The sequence below is a fragment of the Anabrus simplex genome, chromosome 4 (assembly GCF_040414725.1).
Source record: "Anabrus simplex isolate iqAnaSimp1 chromosome 4, ASM4041472v1, whole genome shotgun sequence".
NCBI lineage: Eukaryota > Metazoa > Arthropoda > Insecta > Orthoptera > Tettigoniidae > Anabrus > Anabrus simplex.
In genome coordinates this window covers 3,925,885-3,949,851 of record NC_090268.1, presented here as the reverse complement: position 1 = coordinate 3,949,851, position 23,967 = coordinate 3,925,885, and the positions used below count along the sequence as shown (strand labels likewise).

Sequence of the window (23,967 nt, the reverse complement as noted above, 5' to 3'; positions counted from 1 at the left end):
TTCTCACTGCCACCCGTCATGGCTTCTCGCCGCGAACTGGCTCCCGCTATTGCTGGTGAGGCCAGGGCTAGTTACGCCAGGCGGCTGCCGGCGCATGCACAGTTAGATGGAGACATTGACCAACCCAGTATGGGAACGAACTCCACATTACGTAAACTTAAAAAAGGTATATTGGCGTAAAGCCGATTGACACTGTTTTCATTGGTGCTAACACCAGTCTAAAAAGGTTATAGGAGAGGCTCAATCTTGTTAATACTGTCACAAAATGTAGAAAGTCAATAGCGGACGGATGATCATCACAACTTAGCGATCGCAGGATACCGAAATGACATTCCGATGGATCTTGATTAAATTTTCCTGTCAAAAAGTAGCTATAATTGTGTTCCCACATATATTCAGACACTTCTAAGGTATTTGCCATGGTAACTCATAAAGACTCCAGTGACCTTTGTGAAGCGAATGAATTTTGAGTATCTCAGAGAACATTAACCAATTTAATTAAAGTTTCATGTGCCTGTGATCCTTTATACCTTGCTTGAGTGAGAATAGCCAAATTTAATGGACCAATTAGACAGTTTAAATCGCTTTTGAAAATTTCCGTTTGTTTACTGTCTTCTAAACCCTGTGTTTTAATACCCCAATAGAATGCTGTACCATTAGCGACTGATCTACTGAATAGTTGAAATGCCAGTCTTACATTCATTCGCTGAAACGAATTAGGATCCAAGTGGGCAGAGGTCATTTTGTAACAAACTTTCAGAAGGAGACATGACTAGAGTGGAGTGGGCTTTTACCCCACGCCAGTAACGCTCACCAGATGTTGAGACACGACCGCCTACGGCTGAGAAGGCACTGAAACAATAATTAACTCGGCGACAGAAATTGTTTGATGGAGTGGTGAGTACTAGTTTTGCGGGTAGCGATTAGGCGGGTGGCATTGAGGAGGAGGGTGTGTTTTTAGGCCGGGATTTGGTGACAGAACAACAAGTAGTTCTCAAGAGGCTTAGACAATTATGCAGCAGAAAGAAAAATATACCAACAAGCCCAATTTGGAACATACGAGAACCATTCAAATTCTACCTTACATTTGAAAGTTTTTATTCACCAACAAGTTTGTTCATAAACAATACTCTCGTACTGACAACATAAGATTAATGCCAATACATTTGGTACAAATGTTACTCCAGTAACATCGAGAACAAGTTAAATGTTCATAACATAGGCAATTATCAACTGTAGAAAATTGTTAATATAGTTAACGAAGTTTTAACGACAACCATACAACATTGCATCAACACAATTAGCCAGATTTCAAAGCGAAGCAAAGCACATACATGAATGACTGAAGGAACAAATGAACAAACAAACAAATACATACATGAATGACTGAAGGAATGAACAAACAAATAAATAAATAAATAAATAAATAAATAAATAAATAAATAAATAAATAAATAAATAAATAAATAAATAAATAAATAAATAAATAAATAAATAAATTTTGTAAAGTGAAAACCATCAATACAGAATGATTTTAATATCTTGTAAAAGTGAACAGTTAAAGGGTACATCACAGCAGTGCTATACTGCAAGTAGTTGTCATCATCATCATCATCATGAATTCCTTCCAGCGAGCTGGGTAGGATGTTTAGGAATGATGTGCCTCCATTTATTATGGTCTTGGTATGCTTCTTTCCTCTCTAGGGCATCCCACGTTTCTCCTCTGTTCTCTTATCTGATCTAACCACCTTTATCTAGGGCGTCCAATTGGTCTTCATATTGGAACGATCTTTTCAAGATCCTTCCTTGGTGTTCGAGTCTCCTGCATCCGCTTAGCATGTCCTAGCCACTTCAGCCTTTCTTCCATGGTCAGGTTGACCTGCAGATCTCTTCATATCTCATCATTCCTAATTCTGTCTTTCCTTGTTTTCTGTACAGCTGATCTTTTATGTATGACACAACTCTCCAGACTACACGTCATGATGGGCAGGAGATAAGTCTGTTCCCTCTGAGCAACTCAATTGTCCCATATTATGTTCCGTACTTGATGGAATAAGTTGGATACTTTTTGCACCCTGTTCAAAACTGAATTCTTGGCACTTCCATCATCTGATATTGTACTCCTCACATTCAATCTTCTCTCCCTCGAGGATGAGGTTACAAGTTATATTTGTCCTACTAACTATTACTGCAAGTAATATTCATATAAAAAATAGTGCAATGGCAACCATAACATTGAAATTCCGTCAGAAAGGAATGCAAGGAAGTGGTAAATGACATCCAAGATGGGTCAGGGGAATACTCTCAACTGTGTGGACTCCTGGCTCCAGTGAAGCGTCCAGCAAGTAGGTACAAGATGTAATTATGTAAATGAACAACATAGTTAAAAAAATTATTTTTTAAAATTACTAACAGATTTCGAATAAGTTCACAGTAAAATGACTGTGTGGTGCATAAGAAAAACTGTTTGCACAATTCAAGGACGCTAGAGACAAGTTAAACGATGTGCATGATAGGACCTACTTTGTTATGGTCATCAGGACATAAATTACAGTGACTTCAAGGGGTGTACTGGATGGCTGCACAACTACAAATGAAGCTACAGCATTGGACAACAAAAAATAACGAGATTCCAAACAAAGCAGCAACTTGACAATGCAGAGCAAACTGCAGAATCAGCGAGCATATGTAGATGAGGTAAACAACATCATCCCATCGACCAATGAGGATTTAAGAAACAATGTTAGGTTTTGACCTAGCAAGGTCAGTAGGGAATATTTACATCACACCAAGCAAGAGGGGGTGAAATGGGCTTACCAGAACTACAGCTATGGCATGAATACTGCTTTCAGCCCATAGCTGGTGAAAAAAACTTCCTCTTGCTTGACTCCAGGTCTGCCTATAAAACTCATACCGCATTGTGTTAGAGAAAACCATCCCTCCTGAAAAGTGGGTGACATTGCAATTCATACCATCTGGTACCACGGGACAAAATTCAACCTCTGGATGTCTGTTTTCTTCATGTCTACAAAACATACGATCACACCATCTGCAGCTACGCCATAAAGGATAGCCAGTGACAGACTGGTTCACATTCTCGTCACCACGTTATATCTATGCATTCTGTAAGAGTGGATACCTAGCTGATCATCCTGAACGATTTATAAATACCAAGGCTTTCGCCTCTGATCTTTCTGGCGCTAACTTTTGTGATCACTGTGCCATGTCAGTGCTCATAGTGCAAGTTAAAGGTTTGTTTTGAACATTTTGAGAGCGTCAATGAAGTCCATTTTCTGGAGTGTAACACATACGTTTCATCTGGACACTCATTTGCTGTTGCCTTCCTATGCACATGGTGCATCATTAGCACTGTCTCTGTTGTTACTACAGCACTTTCAAATGCCCCTTACCAAACACTGCACCTGAGAGTTTGCACTCGTGAGGAAGAATAACACGAGCCTCGGGTGTAGGAATTCAAGATAACAACATCACTTTGGTGCAAATGACGCCTTACAGCCTGATGTTATTCCAGTTACCGGAGACACATGAAGATAAAGTATCAGAAAGGGAACATTAAATATCCTGACATTGAAAAGAATTAAAGTATGGAAGTTGAAGGAGAAAAGCATACAAGAAGAATTTCAAAGGGAAATAACACCCTTGGTATCCAGGATGGAGGTGGGGAATGTTGAAGATGAATGGAAAAGATTTAAGGAAGCACTGGTTGGATGTGCAGAAAAGGTATGTGGTAGAACATCAGGAAATGTGAAAGACAAAGAGACACACTGGTGGAATGATAGGGTAAAGATTAAAGTGAAGGAAAAGAAAATGGTGTGGAAAGCATGGAAAACATCTAGGACTGAAGAAAGTAGAAGAAAATATGTGGAGGCAAAGAATTTGGCCAAGAAAGTAGTGGAGGAAGAAAAGAGGAAACGCTGGGCATTATTCACACAGAAATTGAGAGATGATACTCAGGGCAGCAAGAAATTACTGTATGGTATCTTAAGAAACAAAAAGAGAGATCAAGTAAACACCAGATTTGTGAAAGATGAAGGCAGCATAATATTAACAAAGACAGAAGATAAAAGAAATAGATGGAGAGAGTATTTTCAGAAGTTGCTGAACATAAGAACTGATGACAGTCATTCAATGGACGACCAGGAAAGGCAATTAGTTAATGAAGAAATGGATAAAGAAATTATAATGAATGAAATTGAAATGGCAGTAAGAAAGATGAAGAATGGAAAAACTGGAATAGATGAAATTTCAGTGGAGATGATAAAGGCAGCTGGAGCTGTAGGCCTGCAGTGGACATATCGGGTTCTCAGGAATGTCTGAGAGAATAAGGAGGTCCCTGAGGATTTGCAAAAAGGAATAATCATCCCAATTTTCAAGAAAGGCAATAAGAAAGTTTTGAAGAACTACAGGGTAATTACTCTAATATCCCATGTTGCTAAGATAATGGAAAGGATACTGGAAAATAGAATAAGGTTGAGGGTTGAGAAGCAGATACAGGAAAATCAGTTTGGTTTCAGAAGTGGAAGGTCAACAATAGAGCCCATTTTCATTATGAGACAACTAATGGAAAACATTGGGAGTACGGGAATGATATGGTGATGACATTCATTGATATTGAAAAGGCATATGACAGTGTCCCCAGGACTAGAGTTTGGGACAGTCTGGTGCAAAAAGGAATTGGACAGGGATTAATGAAAATGATCATGGCAATGTACAAGGAATGTTGTAGTTGCATGCAAACACAAGCTGGCAGGACAAGTTGGTTCAAAATCACTAGTGGGCTGAGACAGTGAAGTGTTCTATCACCAATCCTGATTACAATAGTAATGGATGACATCATGAGAACAGCAAAAGCAGCATATGGAGGAAGAGAAGTGAACATGTTGTTATTTGCAGATGATATTGTGATTTGGAGAGAAGACGACAGGAAGGTTCAAGAACAGTTGGATGTGATGAATGGGAAGATCGAAGAATGTGGATTGAAAATAAGTACAGAAAAGAGTAAAACTCTTGTTATGACTAGAGGGGAGAAAGAAGGGAAAGGTCAGATTAGACTTGCAGACAAGCCCCTCGAAGTAGTGGAAACGTTTAAATACCTGGGGAGTGAATTAATGGAGAATGCTCGACTAGATGCTGAGATTAGTAAAAGGATTCAAGCTTGAAGTTGTTTCTATCATAGCGTAAGAAACATGTTATGGGACAAAGATGTGCCAATGGAATCAAAGAAAACTATGTTCAAGATGTATTACGTACCCATAACAACTTACGGAGCAGAAACTTGGACAATGACAAAGAAGGATGAGAGTCGAATACAGGCAGCCGAAATGTTCTTGAGGAGTATGATACAGAAGAGTAGAAGAGACAAAATAAGGAATGAGAAAATCCGGGAAGAAATTGGAGTGGAAAAAATGAATGATAGAATAGAGAAGAGCCGACTAAGATGGTTTGGGCACATAAAGCGAATGAGCGACGAAAGAATGCCAAAAAAGGTGATGGAAATGCAAATGCAAGGAAAGAGAGGCGACCATGATTGAGATGGAAGGATACCATCCAATGCAGCATTATAGAAAGAAACCTGGACTGGGACAGAGTGTTGGAGGAGGAGTGGTGGAAGGACCGAAGAAAGTGGAGAGGAACCATATTTGCCCCTACCTGGCTACAGCTGGATAAAGGGAAATGATGATGATGATGATGATTGACACACAAAACTGAAGAGCTGGTCGACTTCATGGAAAGGAGGAAACTTCTGATCATGGGGTTGATTGAAACAAAGTCAAGTCAAGTTTGTTAGTGAAAGGATAATTACTGTAAGTTGTCTATGAATTTAGGAGGGAAAAAAATACAATGTGATCCAAGTCTATGCCCCAAAGGTAGGTTGCTCAAAAGAGGAAAAGACTAACTTCCTTAATAACTTGGAAGAAAACACCAAATACGAAAATCTAATTGTAATGTGTGATTTTAATTTGTAAGTTGGCTTGCAATGAACAGGATCCACACCGGGCCATCATGGAACGGACTGAAGAAGAAGAGTATATGCTAGATCTGTGCGTGTGAAACAACCTAGTGAGTAGGCCTAACACTTGGTTCAAGAAAAAGGACACCCATAAAATCACTAGATAAAGCTGGTGTGATAAAAAAGAATACATTAACAGATTTTAATCTGATAGATCAAAATGTATGGAAGAATGTGAATGATATCAAGGACATTTCAAGTGAAGATCTTGGCAGTTGGTTGCAATTATTGCAGAGAAAAGACCTCCCAGAGTATGTAGCAAAGGAGTCCCAAAAATAAAACTTGGTGACTTACTGAGCCAAGTGTAAAGGAAGAATTCAGGGAAGGTGTCTGCAAATTGGCACTGACACAGAGAGGACTTTATGACGATGAAGGAACAGAAAAGAACTAGGAATGGGAAGGAAGTGGCCTGGCCTTAATTAAGGTAAAGGTAATTAAGGTAACTGAGATAACTAAAGGTAAACCACAGAAAACCATCTTCAGGGCTACCGACAGTGGGGTTCAAACCCAGTATCTCCCAAATGCAAGGTCACAGCTGCGTACCCCTAACCACATGGCCAACTCGCTCGGTGCTGAGAGAAGAACTGATTGGTGGATGAGGAATGGGACACTCTAAAGAAGATTGTGGTAGATACAACTCAAAAACTATGTGGACGACAAAAGCCAAATATGATAAACTTAACAATAAAAGGTATTTGCTTTGACTTGTTTGAATCTATTAAAGAAACTATTATAGTTTTAATGTTGCCATTGATGCTTTCACGGCCTGTACTTATAGATATCATTCTGTTTAGGCTTATGCCGTGTCAAGAAAATAAGGTGAAATTCTTTATGTTTCGCAGAGAACTGTGCTCTGCGTCATCAGAAGAAATCTCGACTGTCCACGAGAAAAGCTTCTTAAACAATGACTCTTTAAATTCAAACGTTATAATAGAAGTGGAAATGGTACGTTCATTCGCCACCAGGTGGCTCCCCAGATGTGGCACATCGCTAGCATTCGAAGCGTAAGCTGACCGAACCGTCAGAATCAGTCTAAGAGGTTCACATAACATGTGTACGAAACATATGACATTGACACAAGCCTGGAATGAAGCCTCTGGCGATGAGGAATGTACGAATTTGGAAAACACCTGTTCAGAACAGGGACACTGGCTATCAATTAAGTAATACCTGGTTGCCAGCCATTAAGAATTTACATAGGTAGTTCCCTTCCCTGTCCCTTCACTATTGTTATTTCATCTCACTGTTTTCCAAATTCGTACGTTCCTCATCGCCAGATGTTTCATTCCAGGCTTGTGTCTATGTCATATGTTACGTACACATGTTATCTGAACCTCTTAATTCTGATGGTTCGGTCACCTTCTGCTTCGAACGCTAGCACTGTGCCACATCCAGGGAGTCATCTGGTGGCAAATGTATGTACCATTTCCACTCCTATTATAAGGTCTAAATTTAAAGAGTCATTGTTTAAGAAGCCTTTCTCATGGACAGTCGAGATTTCTTCTGGTGACGCAGAGCACAGTTCTCTGGGAAACGTAAAGAATTTCACCTTATTTCCTTGACACGGCATAAACCTATTATAGTTTTATATCATTTTAAAAGGTGTATTGACAAGGTGGAAGCAAAATAAAACTATAATAGATTTAAAGCCTAAAGAAACGGCCTGGTGGAATGATGACATTAAAAACTGTGCAAGAAGATCTTTATATCAAGCAAGACCATGGGTGGAGACCCAGTCAGAGAGAAACTTACAGGTCAAACGGTTGTAGCTGAAATGCAAGGAAGATCTGGTTACCAGAAATACACACGATGGGAATAACGAACTGTTATACAGAATCGTTGAGAATAGAAGAACTGAAAATGAACCTATCCAATCTGTAGAACTTCCTAATGGTGAGGTGACTAGAGACAAGACCAAAATATTACAGGAATTCAAAAGGCACTTTGAAAGTTTACTGAGCTGTGATGGAAAAGTCACTCCCTTGGACGATGAACACCAATAGTTTGACATGGTTGGAAGTGGAGACAGCAGTATCTAAACTGAAAATATCCCCTCCCCTTGCCTTCAATACTGTATAACCTCAGAAATCTCATCAATCCAGCTGCTTTTCTAGTTTTTTAACTTTTGTATCTTATTGTAAATGTCTTTGCTATCGTAGGTATATTTCAATACCTCCTCTACCCAATGTCCAACAACTAACCAAGAAGAAGCAGAATGAAAAAACCAACCAACCAACCAACCAACCAACCAACCTCCCTCCCTCCCTCCCTCCCTCCCTCCCTCCCTCCCTCCCTCCCTCACTCACTCACTCACTCACTCACTCACTCACTCACTCACTCACTCACTCACTCACTCACTCACTCACTCACTCACTCACTCACTCACTCACTCACTCACTCACTCACTCACTCACTCACTCACTCACTCACTCACTCACTCACTCACTCACTCACTCACTCACTCACTCACTCACTCACTCACTCACTCACTCACTCACTCACTCACTCACTCACTCACTCACTCACTCACTCACTCACTCACTCACTCACTCACTCACTCACTCACTCACTCACTCACTCACTCACTCACTCACTCACTCACTCACTCACTCACTCACTCACTCACTCACTCACTCACTCACTCACTCACTCACTCACTCACTCACTCACTCACTCACTCACTCACTCACTCACTCACTCACTCACTCACTCACTCACTCACTCACTCACTCACTCACTCACTCACTCACTCACTCACTCACTCACTCACTCACTCACTCACTCACTCACTCACTCACTCACTCACTCACTCACTCACTCACTCACTCACTCACTCACTCACTCACTCACTCACTCACTCACTCACTCACTCACTCACTCACTCACTCACTCACTCACTCACTCACTCACTCACTCACTCACTCACTCACTCACTCACTCACTCACTCACTCACTCACTCACTCACTCACTCACTCACTCACTCACTCACTCACTCACTCACTCACTCACTCACTCACTCACTCACTCACTCACTCACTCACTCACTCACTCACTCACTCACTCACTCACTCACTCACTCACTCACTCACTCACTCACTCACTCACTCACTCACTCACTCACTCACTCACTCACTCACTCACTCACTCACTCACTCACTCACTCACTCACTCACTCACTCACTCACTCACTCACTCACTCACTCACTCACTCACTCACTCACTCACTCACTCACTCACTCACTCACTCACTCACTCACTCACTCACTCACTCACTCACTCACTCACTCACTCACTCACTCACTCACTCACTCACTCACTCACTCACTCACTCACTCACTCACTCACTCACTCACTCACTCACTCACTCACTCACTCACTCACTCACTCACTCACTCACTCACTCACTCACTCACTCACTCACTCACTCACTCACTCACTCACTCACTCACTCACTCACTCACTCACTCACTCACTCACTCACTCACTCACTCACTCACTCACTCACTCACTCACTCACTCACTCACTCACTCACTCACTCACTCACTCACTCACTCACTCACTCACTCACTCACTCACTCACTCACTCACTCACTCACTCACTCACTCACTCACTCACTCACTCACTCACTCACTCACTCACTCACTCACTCACTCACTCACTCACTCACTCACTCACTCACTCACTCACTCACTCACTCACTCACTCACTCACTCACTCACTCACTCACTCACTCACTCACTCACTCACTCACTCACTCACTCACTCACTCACTCACTCACTCACTCACTCACTCACTCACTCACTCACTCACTCACTCACTCACTCACTCACTCACTCACTCACTCACTCACTCACTCACTCACTCACTCACTCACTCACTCACTCACTCACTCACTCACTCACTCACTCACTCACTCACTCACTCACTCACTCACTCACTCACTCACTCACTCACTCACTCACTCACTCACTCACTCACTCACTCACTCACTCACTCACTCACTCACTCACTCACTCACTCACTCACTCACTCACTCACTCACTCACTCACTCACTCACTCACTCACTCACTCACTCACTCACTCACTCACTCACTCACTCACTCACTCACTCACTCACTCACTCACTCACTCACTCACTCACTCACTCACTCACTCACTCACTCACTCACTCACTCACTCACTCACTCACTCACTCACTCACTCACTCACTCACTCACTCACTCACTCACTCACTCACTCACTCACTCACTCACTCACTCACTCACTCACTCACTCACTCACTCACTCACTCACTCACTCACTCACTCACTCACTCACTCACTCACTCACTCACTCACTCACTCACTCACTCACTCACTCACTCACTCACTCACTCACTCACTCACTCACTCACTCACTCACTCACTCACTCACTCACTCACTCACTCACTCACTCACTCACTCACTCACTCACTCACTCACTCACTCACTCACTCACTCACTCACTCACTCACTCACTCACTCACTCACTCACTCACTCACTCACTCACTCACTCACTCACTCACTCACTCACTCACTCACTCACTCACTCACTCACTCACTCACTCACTCACTCACTCACTCACTCACTCACTCACTCACTCACTCACTCACTCACTCACTCACTCACTCACTCACTCACTCACTCACTCACTCACTCACTCACTCACTCACTCACTCACTCACTCACTCACTCACTCACTCACTCACTCACTCACTCACTCACTCACTCACTCACTCACTCACTCACTCACTCACTCACTCACTCACTCACTCACTCACTCACTCACTCACTCACTCACTCACTCACTCACTCACTCACCCACCCACCCACCCACCCACCCACCCACCCACCCACCCACCTTGTTCCCTGGAATGTCCTTCTTGGAACCTGTTTCTGCCGAAGGTACCTATACATACCCTTTCATTTTTCACTAAAATTTGTATGGCTGCCAATTATGCTTGCCATCATGTTATCATTAGCTGACATCTTCGCTAGATTCCATTTCCTAGTAAGATCCTTCAATTCCTTCTTACTTCTTCAACCATTTCTAACTATGTTTCTCCTTTACCTTCTTCTTAGTCTCTTCTTTACTTCTCTGTTATAATATAGCACGTCTTTCTTTAGCATCTCTTACCACTTCAAAGGTACAAACCTGTTTTCACATTCCTCAACAACTGCTTTATACCCATCCCACAGTCTATTTACATTTTTATTTACGTTTTCCACCGATCATAGTTACTTTTCTTAAACTCTCTCAAGCCTGTCTTATCAGCCATATGGTACTATCTAATAATTCTACTTGTATGACCCTCCTTTCTATCACATTTATTAACTACGACAAAAACTGCTTGTGATCTCTCATATCATCCGTTACTTCAGTTTCTCTATAGAGCTCATCTGGTTTTATGTCCGGCTCCATGGCTAAATGGCCTTTGTTCACAGGGGCCCCGGGTTCAATTCCCGGCAGGGTCGGGAATTTTAACCATCATTGGTTAATTTTGCTGACAAGGGACCTGGGTGTACGTGTTGTCTTCATCATAATTTCATCCTCATAACGACGCGCAGGTCGCCTATGGGCGTCAAATAGAAAGACCTGCTCCTGTCCTCGAACACTCTCGGCACTAAAAGCCATACACCATTTCATTTTTTCATATGGTTTTATCAGCACCATGTCCAGAATATTCTTCCCTCTAGTTGGCTCCATCACTTTCTGATTCAGCTGTCCTCCCCAGATTAACTTATTTGCCATTTGATGGTCATGCTACCTGTCATTCGCACTATCTTCCCAAATGACATTTAGTAAATTGAGATCACCCACAATCACATAGCTGAGTATCTTGTCAAATAATTCTGAATCAGCCTCTGTGCCACGCTTTCTAGGTCTATACACTCCTAAAACATCAAGTTGCCTATTATCTTTAGAGATGAGCTTTACACCTAGAATTTCATGTTTGTCATTTTAACTTTTTCGTAGATTACAAATTCTTCTTTCACTGGAATGAATATTCCCCCTTCTACCATTCCTACCCTATCTCTGTGATGAACACTTCAGTGGGAATATTTGTGCATTTCTCAGGCATGATGCAGCTACTATTACAATATCTATTAAATTAATTACTTCTATTCCTTTCTTTGCAATACTTCTAGAGTTCAACTCTTAACATCTTTATGTCATCCCTATTTGACTTCCAGATCCCTGTATCCTACTTCCTACTCCACCCTGTTTCCCTGAATGTAAGTCCATATAACCCTTCAAAGCAAACTTCTCAACTTACAGTATATCTACATAACATGGCAATTCAAGTGAGTGCAGATCCCTATCTATTATCCACCCATAAGGATCTTTTACAACCTTAGGTCTTAAAATCAGCAAAACCAAAACAGTTGGCTTGATAATGAATACAAACTCTCCAACTGGTCACCTAAGAATTGGAGATGAGGAGATGCATATTGTAGACAACTTCCAGTACTTAGGTAGTGTTCTTTCCTCAGACAATACCATACATCAAGAGATTAGCAACAGAATTCAGAAAGCTTCCAAATTCTACCACGCTGTATGTCAAATACTTCGGGATTAAACATTTGTGTTACTTTCAAGATCAGCTGGTACAAAATATATCTGGTACCTATATTGACAATCAGCAACATTTACAGGATCAACAAAGAGTAGTCGTCAGGCAACAGAAATGAAGTTCCTCCATTCTTGTCTACAAGAAACAAAATGGATAAAATAGGGAGCGTGGAAAGAAACCCGCTCGAGGCCCTAGAACTGAAGAGACTGCAGTGGCTCCCCACAAGACTCGTTGAGCAGTGTTCCTCGGAAGAGACCTTGTGATGTTTGGGAGAAGCAGATTTTCAAGGACCTTGAAATTAGAGATGTAAACCGTGCCCACAAATGATGGTGGTGATGCAGTATCATGTGAGCCCCAGCCTCTGGCTTGAGGACTCCATGTTTCAACACACAAGCGCGCCCACAAATGATGGTGGTGATGAAGTATCGTGTGAGCCCCAGCCTCTGGCTTGAGGACTCCATGTTTCAACACACAACCGTGCCCACAAATGATGGTGGTGATGAAGTATCGTGTGAGTCCCAGCCTCTGGCTTGATGTTTGTATTTGTTTGAACACACAAATGATGGTGGTGATGAAGTATCCTGTGAGTCCCAGCCTCTGGCTTGAGGACTTGCTGTTTGTATTTGTTTGAACACACAAATGATGGTGGTGATGAAGTATCGTGTGAGTCCCAGCCTCTGGCTTGATGTTTGTATTTGTTTGAACACACAAATGATGGTGGTGATGAAGTATCCTGTGAGTCCCAGCCTCTGGCTTGAGGACTTGATGTTTGTATTTGTTTGAACACACAAATGATGGTGGTGATGAAGTATCCTGTGAGTCCCAGCCTCTGGCTTGATGTTTGTATTTGTTTGAACACACAAATGATGGTGGTGATGAAGTATCCTGTGAGTCCCAGCCTCTGGCTTGAGGACTTGATGTTTGTATTTGTTTGAACACACAAATGATGGTGGTGATGAAGTATCGTGTGAGTCCCAGCCTCTGGCTTGATGTTTGTGTTTGTTTGAACACACAAATGATGGTGGTGATGAAGTATCGTGTGAGTCCCAGCCTCTGGCTTGAGGACTTGATGTTTGTATTTGTTTGAACACACAACACACTTCACTTACAAGCACCACAGAAATATGAAACAGTGAATAAATTCCTCCATGTAGAGTTGGTATCCATCTATAAAACAGCACGAAGTTCATATGTGAGACACAGTTCACAACCTTAACCCCATTGGGAGAAAAGTGGCTGAAGAAAAAAGAAAACTGTAATAATTTATTTGCCAAAATGTTGTGCTTATGGCATCTATTCATGAGTAGAGCCAACATACAAATTATTCGTACTTTAGATAGTTTATATCGATGGTATAATAAAAATAAAACAAGAATTACTCCAAAGAAGGCTTCTGAATTCAATGAGACATCTCAAAACACACCATAAATATCAAATCAAATCAAAACTCTTTATTTGAAAATGAGGTGTCTACCTCGGTGGGGTTGTCAAGCACTGAATAAATAATATTAAATTAACAAGAGAAGAAGAGTTTCCTATAATACAATATTATACAATTTACGCTAACAATCTTTTTTTATTACACATGCAGCTCATCCTTAATAAATTTATATTGTTTACAAAATTCTACTTATAATATCTCCTGTACTACTTACAAACATAGTCATCTGATATACAGTATGTGGAATTACTTCAAATGATACTAGACAACTGATATAAGATTAAAATTTACATTGCATTTATTTAATTTTTTTTTTTTTTTACCCATTCTGGTACCTAAGTAGCATAATGACCTGCTGCGTCTTAACCAGAGCCCCTTTTGCCACCACTTTTCAGAGTTCCTGATGGGCCTTCACAGCTACCGTAGCGGTCCCAGGGCCCTCGAAGTCCCCACTGCACTCCACCCCTACAGGCAGTTACTTTGGCTGTCCAAACTCCTTAGACCAGGGGATGGAATTAATTTATTCACACACATTTTTTTTATTTACAATAACCTGCCCTGGTCGAATGCCCTCTAACACTTCATTTATTTTCTCTGTTGCTCTTTATTCTCTTCTTGAATATCTGTACAGATTTTGGAAAAGGATCAAATACTACCCCTGGTAAACTGTTCCACTCCTTCACACCCTTCCCAATGAATGAAAATTTACCCCAATTGCTTCTGCTAAAATTCCTTCTAATTTTATATTTGTGGTCAGTCCTGCCGATATAATTATTTTCGAACTGAAGCCTCTCACGGATTTCTCCCCATGCTTCTTCTCTTGTATAGGCTCTATATAATCCTATAAGTCTAGTTTTCTCCCTTCTCTTACTTAAAGTTTTCCACCCAAGTTCCTTTAACATTTCTGTTACACTACTCTTTCTTCTGAAATCCCCTGTTACAAATCTTGCTGCTTTCCTCTGCACACCATCTAGTTCTTTTATTAGGTATTCTTGGTGAGGATCCCAAACACTGTTTGCATATTCCAATAATGGACGAACCATACTTAAGTAACTTTTTTCTTTTAATTCTTTGTTGAATCCTTTAAGTAGCCTCATTATGACATGTAACGATCTGTATGCTTTCCCAACAATGTCATCAACATGACCCTTCCAGTGCAAATTACTTTCAAATCTGACACCTAAGTATTTGCACGTGCCATCTTTTGGGATAACTACCTCGTCCAAAGTATATTCAAATTCAGTTTTAAAGCTCCTGTTTGTAAATGTTGTAACAGTTGATTTGCCTCCATTAACCTTCATATTATTTTCTTCAACCCATTGTTGGATACTTTCAAGGTCCCTTTGTAATTCTGAACAATCCTCAATGTTATTTATTTCCCTATAAACAATTATGTCATCTGCATACAATCTTATTTTCGATGTTATATTGTTCCCTAAATCATTTGCGTATATTAAGAAAAGTAATGTAGCTTCTGTATAAATATGCTACATTATAATTAAACAATAAAATTAACATTAAACTACATAAATAACACTATGAAACAAATTTTAAGGTCACAAAAACTTTATTCGAAAATGTAGGTGTTCTTTATTTATTTTGAGCTCCTGAATTCAAACATCATACTGAAAACATCGTACCACCCACAGTTTTTGCACAAATCACATAAATTTGTAATTAATGGTAATGAAATTTAATGGTATTATAATAATATTCTGATTGATATTCTGAGCTTCATATGGGGTTTTAATGTTTATTATAATAGACATAAAATGAAATTAAATATCGTATGGCTTTTAGTGCCGGGATATCCCAGAACGGGTTCGGCTCGCCAGGTGCAGGTCTTTCTATTTGACACCCGTAGGTGACCTGCACGTCGTGATGAGAGTGAAATGATGATGAAGACAACACATACACCCAGCCCTCGTGCCAGTGGAATTAACCAATTAAGGTTAATCCCCAACCCGGCCGGGAATCGAACCCGGGATCCTCTGAACCGAAGGCCAGTACGCTGACCGTTCAGCCAACGAGTCGGACATAATAGACATGGAAACACCATATGAAGCTCAGAAGCGGTACATCGCTTTCAACTGTTCAACACTAGTGGCACGTAGCGAATTGTCATGTTGCAAATGACGCTGCCTTTCCGTCACTGTGTTGTGTTTGTGGAAGGAAGTACGTGTTAGTCTTAGTGTGGAATGTCTATCCGAGGTTGTGTAAACTCTCCTAACAGTTTTTGTTATATATGTGATGAACTTGTGGTGAAAAAGGACCGAAGAAACATTACTACTTTCGTGAAAAAGATCTACCATGCCTATTTCAGAGTGAAACTCGGCGACATCGTTAAACCGTGGGCTCCACAAGTCGTGTGCATTGTGTGTGTAGAAGATTTATGACGGTGGGTGGCAGGAAAGAAGAAGTCATTACGATTTGGCATTCCTATGGTCTGGCGAGAGCAACAGGATCATACCGACGACTGCTACTTCTGCTATTGTAAGGTAACTGGTTTCAACAAGAAAATCAAGAAGACTATTGGGTATCCGTACAACATTTGCTCAGCTATTCGTTCTATTCCACATGGCCCAGATTTACCTACACCACAGCCTCTGCAGACATTAGATACGGATGACAGTGATGACATGGATGCCGTGCAGGAGACGGATGATACTGACTTTGAAGTAGGCACAGATGAGGCCCCTCTTCTGTTCACTCAGCCAGATCTAAATGATTTAGTCCGTGATCTGGGACTGTCAAAGGATAAAGCAGAGCTCCTAGGGTCAACACTGCGTCAAAGACATTTCTTAGCACCCGGAACGTCCGTTACATTTTATAGAAAGAGAGACTTGATATTCATGCAATATGTTTCTCAAAATGACGTGTACTGCAGTGACGTAGAAGGTTTGATGGGTCAGTTCAAGATTCCGTATGCACCCGGTGACTGGTGACTGTTAATTGATAAAGAAGCCTGAAGGCAGTTCTGCTGCACAATGGTAACATGCATGCCTCAATACCTGTCGGCCATTCTGTGCACCTGAAGGAAACATACAACATGAAGGTGCTTCTTACTACCATTCATTATGAGAATCACAACTGGATGGTGTGTGGCAATTTGAAAGTGTTTGGTATGCTTCTAGGACAACAGACCGGATATACCAGGTTTCCTTGTTTCATCTGTGAATGGGACAGTCGTGCTCGTGACAAACATTGGGAGCAAAAACAGTGGCCCTGAAGGTTGGAATTAGTTCCAGAGAACAAAAATATCAAGTGTGACGCTCTAGTGGAAAGACACAGAATACTCTTGCCACCTTTGCACCTCAAACTGGGCATAATGAAGCAGTTTGTCAAGCATTACCTAGGTGTGGCAACAGTTTCAAATATCAATATCTATGTAACAAGTTCCCCAACCTGTCAGATGCTATGCTGAAGGAGGGTGTGTTCAATGATCTCAATATTCGGAAAGTAATGCTAGATGAAGATTTCCTTAATTCAGTGAATGCCGTGGAGCGAGAAGCCTGGACTGCCTTTAAGTGTGTGGTTCAAAACTTCCTGGGAAACAATCGCAGCCCAGAGTATGTCGACATAGTGGAGAACATGTTGTCGAAGTTGAAAATGCTGGGATGCTCAATGAGTTTGAAGTTACATTTTTTACATTCTCACCTTGACTTTCTTTCCTCGAAACCTGGGTGCTGTAAGTGAGGAACAGGGTGAAAGGTTCCATCAGGATATAAAAGATATGGAACGACGATACTAGGGAACTTGGGATGTTCAGATGATGGACGACTACTGCTGGATGCTTCACCGTGAGCACACAGAAATGCCCCATAAGAGGAAAAGCAGGGGCCACGCGGAGATTGTTATTAGTGGAATACTGTGTAGGAGGGATACTGACTGGAGGGTGATTGGGGATTTAAATGAGACTATGGAGTGGGTATGTGGGAAACTGGGAGTGAAATTTCTAGATCCTAATGGGTGGGTAGGAGATAATGATCTGCGCTCGGATGGCCTTCATTTAAACCGCAATGGTACGTATAAGTTAGGAAATTTGTTTGGAAGGGTAATAGGGAGGTACATACAGGGAAACAGGATGGCCTAGGGAGCAGTGATAAGGGAACAGGGAACTGGAAATCAAGTAGTGATGACATAAAATTGTTAGTGTTGAACTGTAGAAGTATTGTAAAGAAAGGAATAGAATTAAGTAATTTAATAGATATATATTTACCAGATATTGTAATAGGAGTTGAATCATGGCTGAGAAGTGATATAATGGATACAGAAATTTTCTCATGGCACTGGAGTGTGTATCGTAGAGATAGGATAGGAATGGTGGGAGGGGGAGTTTTCATTCTGGTGAAAGAAGAATTTGTAAGCTACGAAAAAGTTAAAGATGAGACACATGAAATTCTAGGTGTAAGACTTATTTCTAAAGATAATAGGCAACTTGATATATATGGATTGTACAGATCGGGAAAGGGTAGCACTGACGTGGATTCGGAATTATTTGATAGGATAGTCAGCTATGTGGCAAACGACATGGAAAGAAATGTGATTGTAGCGGGAGATCTGAATTTGCCAGATGTCAATTGGGAAGGAAATGTGAATGACAGGAAGCATGACCAACAAATGGCAAATAAGTTAATATGGGAAGGACAGCTGATTCAGAAAGTGATGGAACCAACCACAGGGAAAAATATCCTGGATGTCGTGCTGATAAAACCAGATGAGCTCTATAGGGAAACTGAAGTAATAGATGGTATTAGTGATCATGAAGCTGTTTTTGTCGTAGTCAAAAATAAATGTGATAGAAAGGAAGGTCTTAAAAGTAGGACTGTTAGGCAGTACCATATGGCTGATAAAGCAGACATGAGGCAGTTTCTAAAAAGTAGCTATGATCGGTGGAAAACGGTAAATAAAAATGTAAACAGACTCTGGGATGGGTTTAAAGAAATTGTTGAGGAATGCAAAAACAGGTTTGTACCTTTAAGGGTGGTAAGGAATGGTAAAGACCCACCTTATTATAATAGAGAAATAAAGAGACGAAGAAGGAGGTGCAGACTGGAAAGAAATAGAGTTAGAATTGGCTGTGGAAGTAAGGAGAAATTGAAGGAACTTACTAGAAAATTGAATCTAGCAAAGAAGACAGCTAAGGATAACATGATGGCAAGCATAATTGGCAGTCACACAAATTTTAGTGAAAAATGGAAGGGTATGTATAGGTATTTTAAGGCAGAAACAGGTTCCAACAAGGAACATTCCATGAATAATTAATGAACAAGGGGAGTGTGTATGTCAGGATCTTCAAAAGGCAGAAGTATTCAGTCAGCAGTATGTAAAGATTGTTGGTTACAAGGATAATATCAAGATAGAGGAGGAGACTAAGGCCAAAGAAGTATTAAAATTTACATATGATAACAATGACATCTGGAGCCTCCGTGGCTCAGATGGCAGCGCGTCGGCCTCTCACCGCTGGATACCGTGGTTCAAATCCCGATCACTCCATGTGAGATTTGTGCTGGACAAAGCGGAGGCGGGACAGGTTTTTCTCCGGGTACTCCGGTTTTCCCTGTCATCTTTCATTCCAGCAACACTCTCCATTCTCATTTCATTGCATCTATCATTCATTAATAAATCACTTTGGGAGTGGCGACTCCATCGTACTAACAGCCTATATATGCTTCATTCATTACATCCCTGACCCGGTCAATGACTGGAAAACAGGTTGTAGGTTTTCATTTTTTCAACAATGACATTTACAATAAGTTACAAAAGTTGAAAACTAGAAAAGCGGCTGGAATTGATAAGATTTCTGGGGATATAGTACCATATCTGAAGTACTTATTTGATTATTGTTTGGTCGGAGGAGCTATACCAGATGAATGGAGAGTTGCTATTGTAGCCCCTGTGTATACAGGAAAGGGTGATAAACATAAAGCTGAAAATTACAGGCCAGTAAGTTTGACATGCATTGTATGTAAGCTTTGGGAAGGCATTCTTTCTGATTATATTAGCCAAGTTTGTGAAATTAATAACTGGTTCCATAGAAGGCAATTCGATTTTAGGAAAGGTTATTCCACTGAAGCTCAACTTGTAGGATTCCAGCAAGATATAGCAGATATCATGGATTGTGGAGGTCAAATGGACTGTATCGCGATTGACCTGTCTAAAGCATTTGATAGGGTGGATGGGAGACTACTGGCAAAAATGAGTGCAATTGGACTAGCCAAAGAGTGACTGAATGGGTTGCTATATTTCTAGAAAATAGATCTCAGAGAATTAGAGTAGGTGAAGCTTTATCTGACCCTGTAATAATTAAGAGGGGAATTCCTCAAGGCTGTATTATCAGACCTTTGTTTTCTTATATATATAAATGATATGAGTAAAGGAGTGGAATCGGAGGTAAGGAGGTAAGGCTTTTTGCGGATGATGTTATTCTCTATAGAGTGATAAATAAGTTACAAGATTGTGAGCAATTGCAACGTGACCTCGAAAATGTTGTGAGATGGACAGCAGGCAATGGTATGTTGATAAACGGGGTTAAAAGTCAGGTTGTGAGTTTCACAAATAGGAAAAGTCCTCTCAGTTTTAATTACTGCGTTGATGGGGTGAAAGTTCCTTTTGGGGATCATTGTAAGTATCTAGGTGTTAATATAAGGAAAGATATTCATTGGGGTAATCACATAAATGGGATTGTAAATAAAGGGTACAGATCTCTGCACATGGTTATGAGGGTGTTTAGGGGTTGTAGTAAGGATGTAAAGGAGAGTGCATATAAGTCTCGGGTAAGACCCCAACTAGAGTATGGTTCCAGTGTATGTGACCCTCACCAGGATTACCTCATTCAAGAACTGGAAAAACTCCAAAGAAAAGCAGCTCGATTTGTTCTGGGTGATTTCCGACTAAAGAGTAGCATTACAAAAATGTTGCAAAGTTTGGGTTGGGAAGAATTGAGAGAAAGAAGAAGAGCTGCTCAACTAAGTGGTATGTGATATAGATGTTGATTCCCATAGGGAATCTGAAATATTTGTTCTGAATGAGTAAATTTATTATAAGTGGTATGTTCCGAGCTGTCAGCGGAGAGATGGCGTGGTATGACATTAGTAGACGAATAAGTTTGAATGGTGTTTATAAAAGTAGGAAAGATCACAATATGAAGATAAAGTTGGAATTCAAGAGGACAAATTGGGGCAAATATTCATTTATAGGAAGGGGAGTTAGGGATTGGAATAACTTACCAAGGGAGACGTTCAATAAATTTCCAATTTCTTTGAATTAATTTAGGAAAAGGCTAGGAAAGCAACAGATAGGGAATCTGCCACCTGGGCGACTGCCCTAAATGCAGATCAGTATTGATTGATTGATTGATTGATTGATTGATTGATTGATGACAACTAAGAAAGCACGGAATGAATTATGTTAGTGCATGTTTTTACCACATTCTCTGTAAGAGAATGAGTCTGTATGCACTGTGTGCATATTTCAATATGTTGTTGGTTTAAACTTGTATTCTAGTTCAGCATGATTCATGTGCCATGCTACTTCAGTATGTGAACAAAGTATACGTTTTGTGCCAAAACTGTGGGTGATATGATATTTTCAGCGTCATTTTTGAATTCAGGAGGCAGAAATAATTAGAGTACACCTACTTTTGTAAAAAAAGCTTTTTCCCTGTTGCAATCAGAACAAATGGATATTATAAAATAAGTCATCTAAGAACTGAATGGAAATATTGAAAAACAAAATACAAAAGAGAAACTTGCAGGCATATAAATCAAATGCCTGTAATTTTCTCTTACCTTTGTTCCTGGATGTGCCTGTCAGACGACTGAGTGCTTCAACTGCATTTTCTTGTTGCACGACTTTTCCACGGTCTGGTGCCTCGGGTAAGTTAAGATCACCAAAACCATCACTGCCAAAGAACTGATAAGAAACTGATGCCAGAGGAAAATCAATAGGTATCAGTGGCTTTTCTGCACCTAGGAACACTGGAATCTATCGCCACAGACGATTAATAACAACATTTTGTACATTCTGGCCAGGACAGAAACACTCTCTCACCCTCTTGCACCAAAAGGACAAATACTTAACACATGAAGTTGTATTAAATGCAATAGTCTAACATTGATTTCTAACAACGGTGCAATTTTGAATTTATGGTTGATAGACAATGCTATATTTGATGGGAATAGCACAGGAATGCCGTTCCAGTAAAACAAAACAAAAAATTATTATGATCAATATCACATTCCAGTAACAAATTGTGTTGTGTTTAAAAGAGGAGGAAAATTGTTTAAAATTCTAGCATTAATTTGAAGATCACCAGAGACCATGTGTAAAGAGAAAACAGTTCTATGCTCTTTGACCAAAGAACATCACATCCGCGAACACATTTTTTCTTTTTCTGGATTGGTAATTCAGAATAATTGTTCGTAAATAACAGGCTGAGGAGCTCAGATGGTAGAGCGTAAGTTGGCAGGCTCAGTCCAGTGGAATTCTCTACCCTTTGATACGGACCATAATGAAATTCATAACTTATGATTTCATAATGACAGCCTCGTGTCGGTAGATTTACTGGCACATAAAAGAACTCCTGCAGGACAAACTTCTGGAACGTTAGCATCTCCAAAAACCATAAGATGTAGTTGGTGGAACGTAAAACAAATAATAATAATAATAATAACAATAATAATAATAATAATAATAATAATAATATTTTTCGAAGGAGTGTGGAAAATCTTTCAAAAGACGCTTGTGAGGGTCCACACTCAACAAGTGTGTGGAGATTCTTACCCACTAAAAAACACACTCCCTTTTCCCACGACGTTGATCTCTGCCCCGGAAACCACTCTCGCATTACTTCAGGACGGATGTCGTGCTTAATGCATCTTGTGCTTCATCTTCCTTCTTCTGCTTTACTGCCTGTCATAATCGCCCAGGTCCTTCTTCTTCTGACGCAGAATATTTTCTATGTAAACTGCCACCTGGTCCCAAGATTCTTGACTTCGTACCACTACTGACACGATCCCTTCTGGCGTCAATTCTTCCTGCATAACTTCTAAGCATCTTCTTTGTGGCAGCCAATGAACGCACACAAAGAAAGTATGTAATACGTCATCGATATCACCGCAGTATATGCACACCGGACTAGTTGCTAGCCCTAGCCTATGAAGAAATTTTCAGAAGTATCCATGACCTGTCAAGAACTGTGTGAGATAGTAGTTCACTTCACCATGATTTCGGGCAACCCATACGCCCAGAGAAGGTATCAGTCTTTTCGTCCATTTCCCTCTAGAATCATCTTCCCATTTGTTTGCCATCGTTGCATTCTGAGACTAAGAGCCAAAGCCTTTGCCCTTTTCCTTCCTAGCTCTTCTTGTGTGAGCCAAATTTCTTGTCTTTTGAAGGCCAACAAGTCAATACGTGCTACTGCTGCTACTACTAGAATTGCAGGTTCTGATACTGTGCGATATGCGCAAGCAATTCGTAAAGCTGCTCTCCGTTGTACAGCCGCAATTGCTGTCCGATATTTCACAATTTTTAACGATTCAGCCCACATTTCCGAACCGTATAGCAGTATAGATTGAACAGTCGTCATGAGAAGCCACCTTTTACTAGATTTCGGCCCCTTGATATTTCCCATGAGTCTACTCAGTGCAGTCATGGTTTTTGCTGCCTTATCTGTTACCCGTTGGATGTGGTCCCAATATGTAAGCTTAGTATCAAGCGTTACACCAAGATAGTTTGTGCTCCTAGTTGTTTCGATGGCTATCTGTCCGATCTGCATCGGTACAACAGTATTAATCCTTTTCCTCGTCAGGAGGACAATTTCCGTTTTATGATCTGCGAGTTCTAACTTGTGATTTATAATCCATTCTTTGACACGTCGCATCACCTGATTCAA

General features: G+C 40.7%; 1 protein-coding gene across 3 annotated transcripts in view; it reads right to left on the bottom strand.

Annotated features, from left to right (window-relative positions):
- The window catches only part of LOC136872333 (nucleoside hydrolase), a 168,900-nt gene that overhangs the window by 60,185 nt on the left and 84,748 nt on the right, over window positions 1-23,967 (bottom strand). For 2 of the 3 annotated variants that reach the window (XM_067146143.2, XM_067146144.2), the window contains exon 4: window positions 21,863-22,058. In XM_067146143.2, coding sequence (XP_067002244.2) covers window positions 21,863-22,058 — 196 coding nt within the window. The remainder of the gene's footprint in view (window positions 1-21,862; window positions 22,059-23,967) is intronic. The other variant, XM_067146145.2, reaches the window with a different exon arrangement.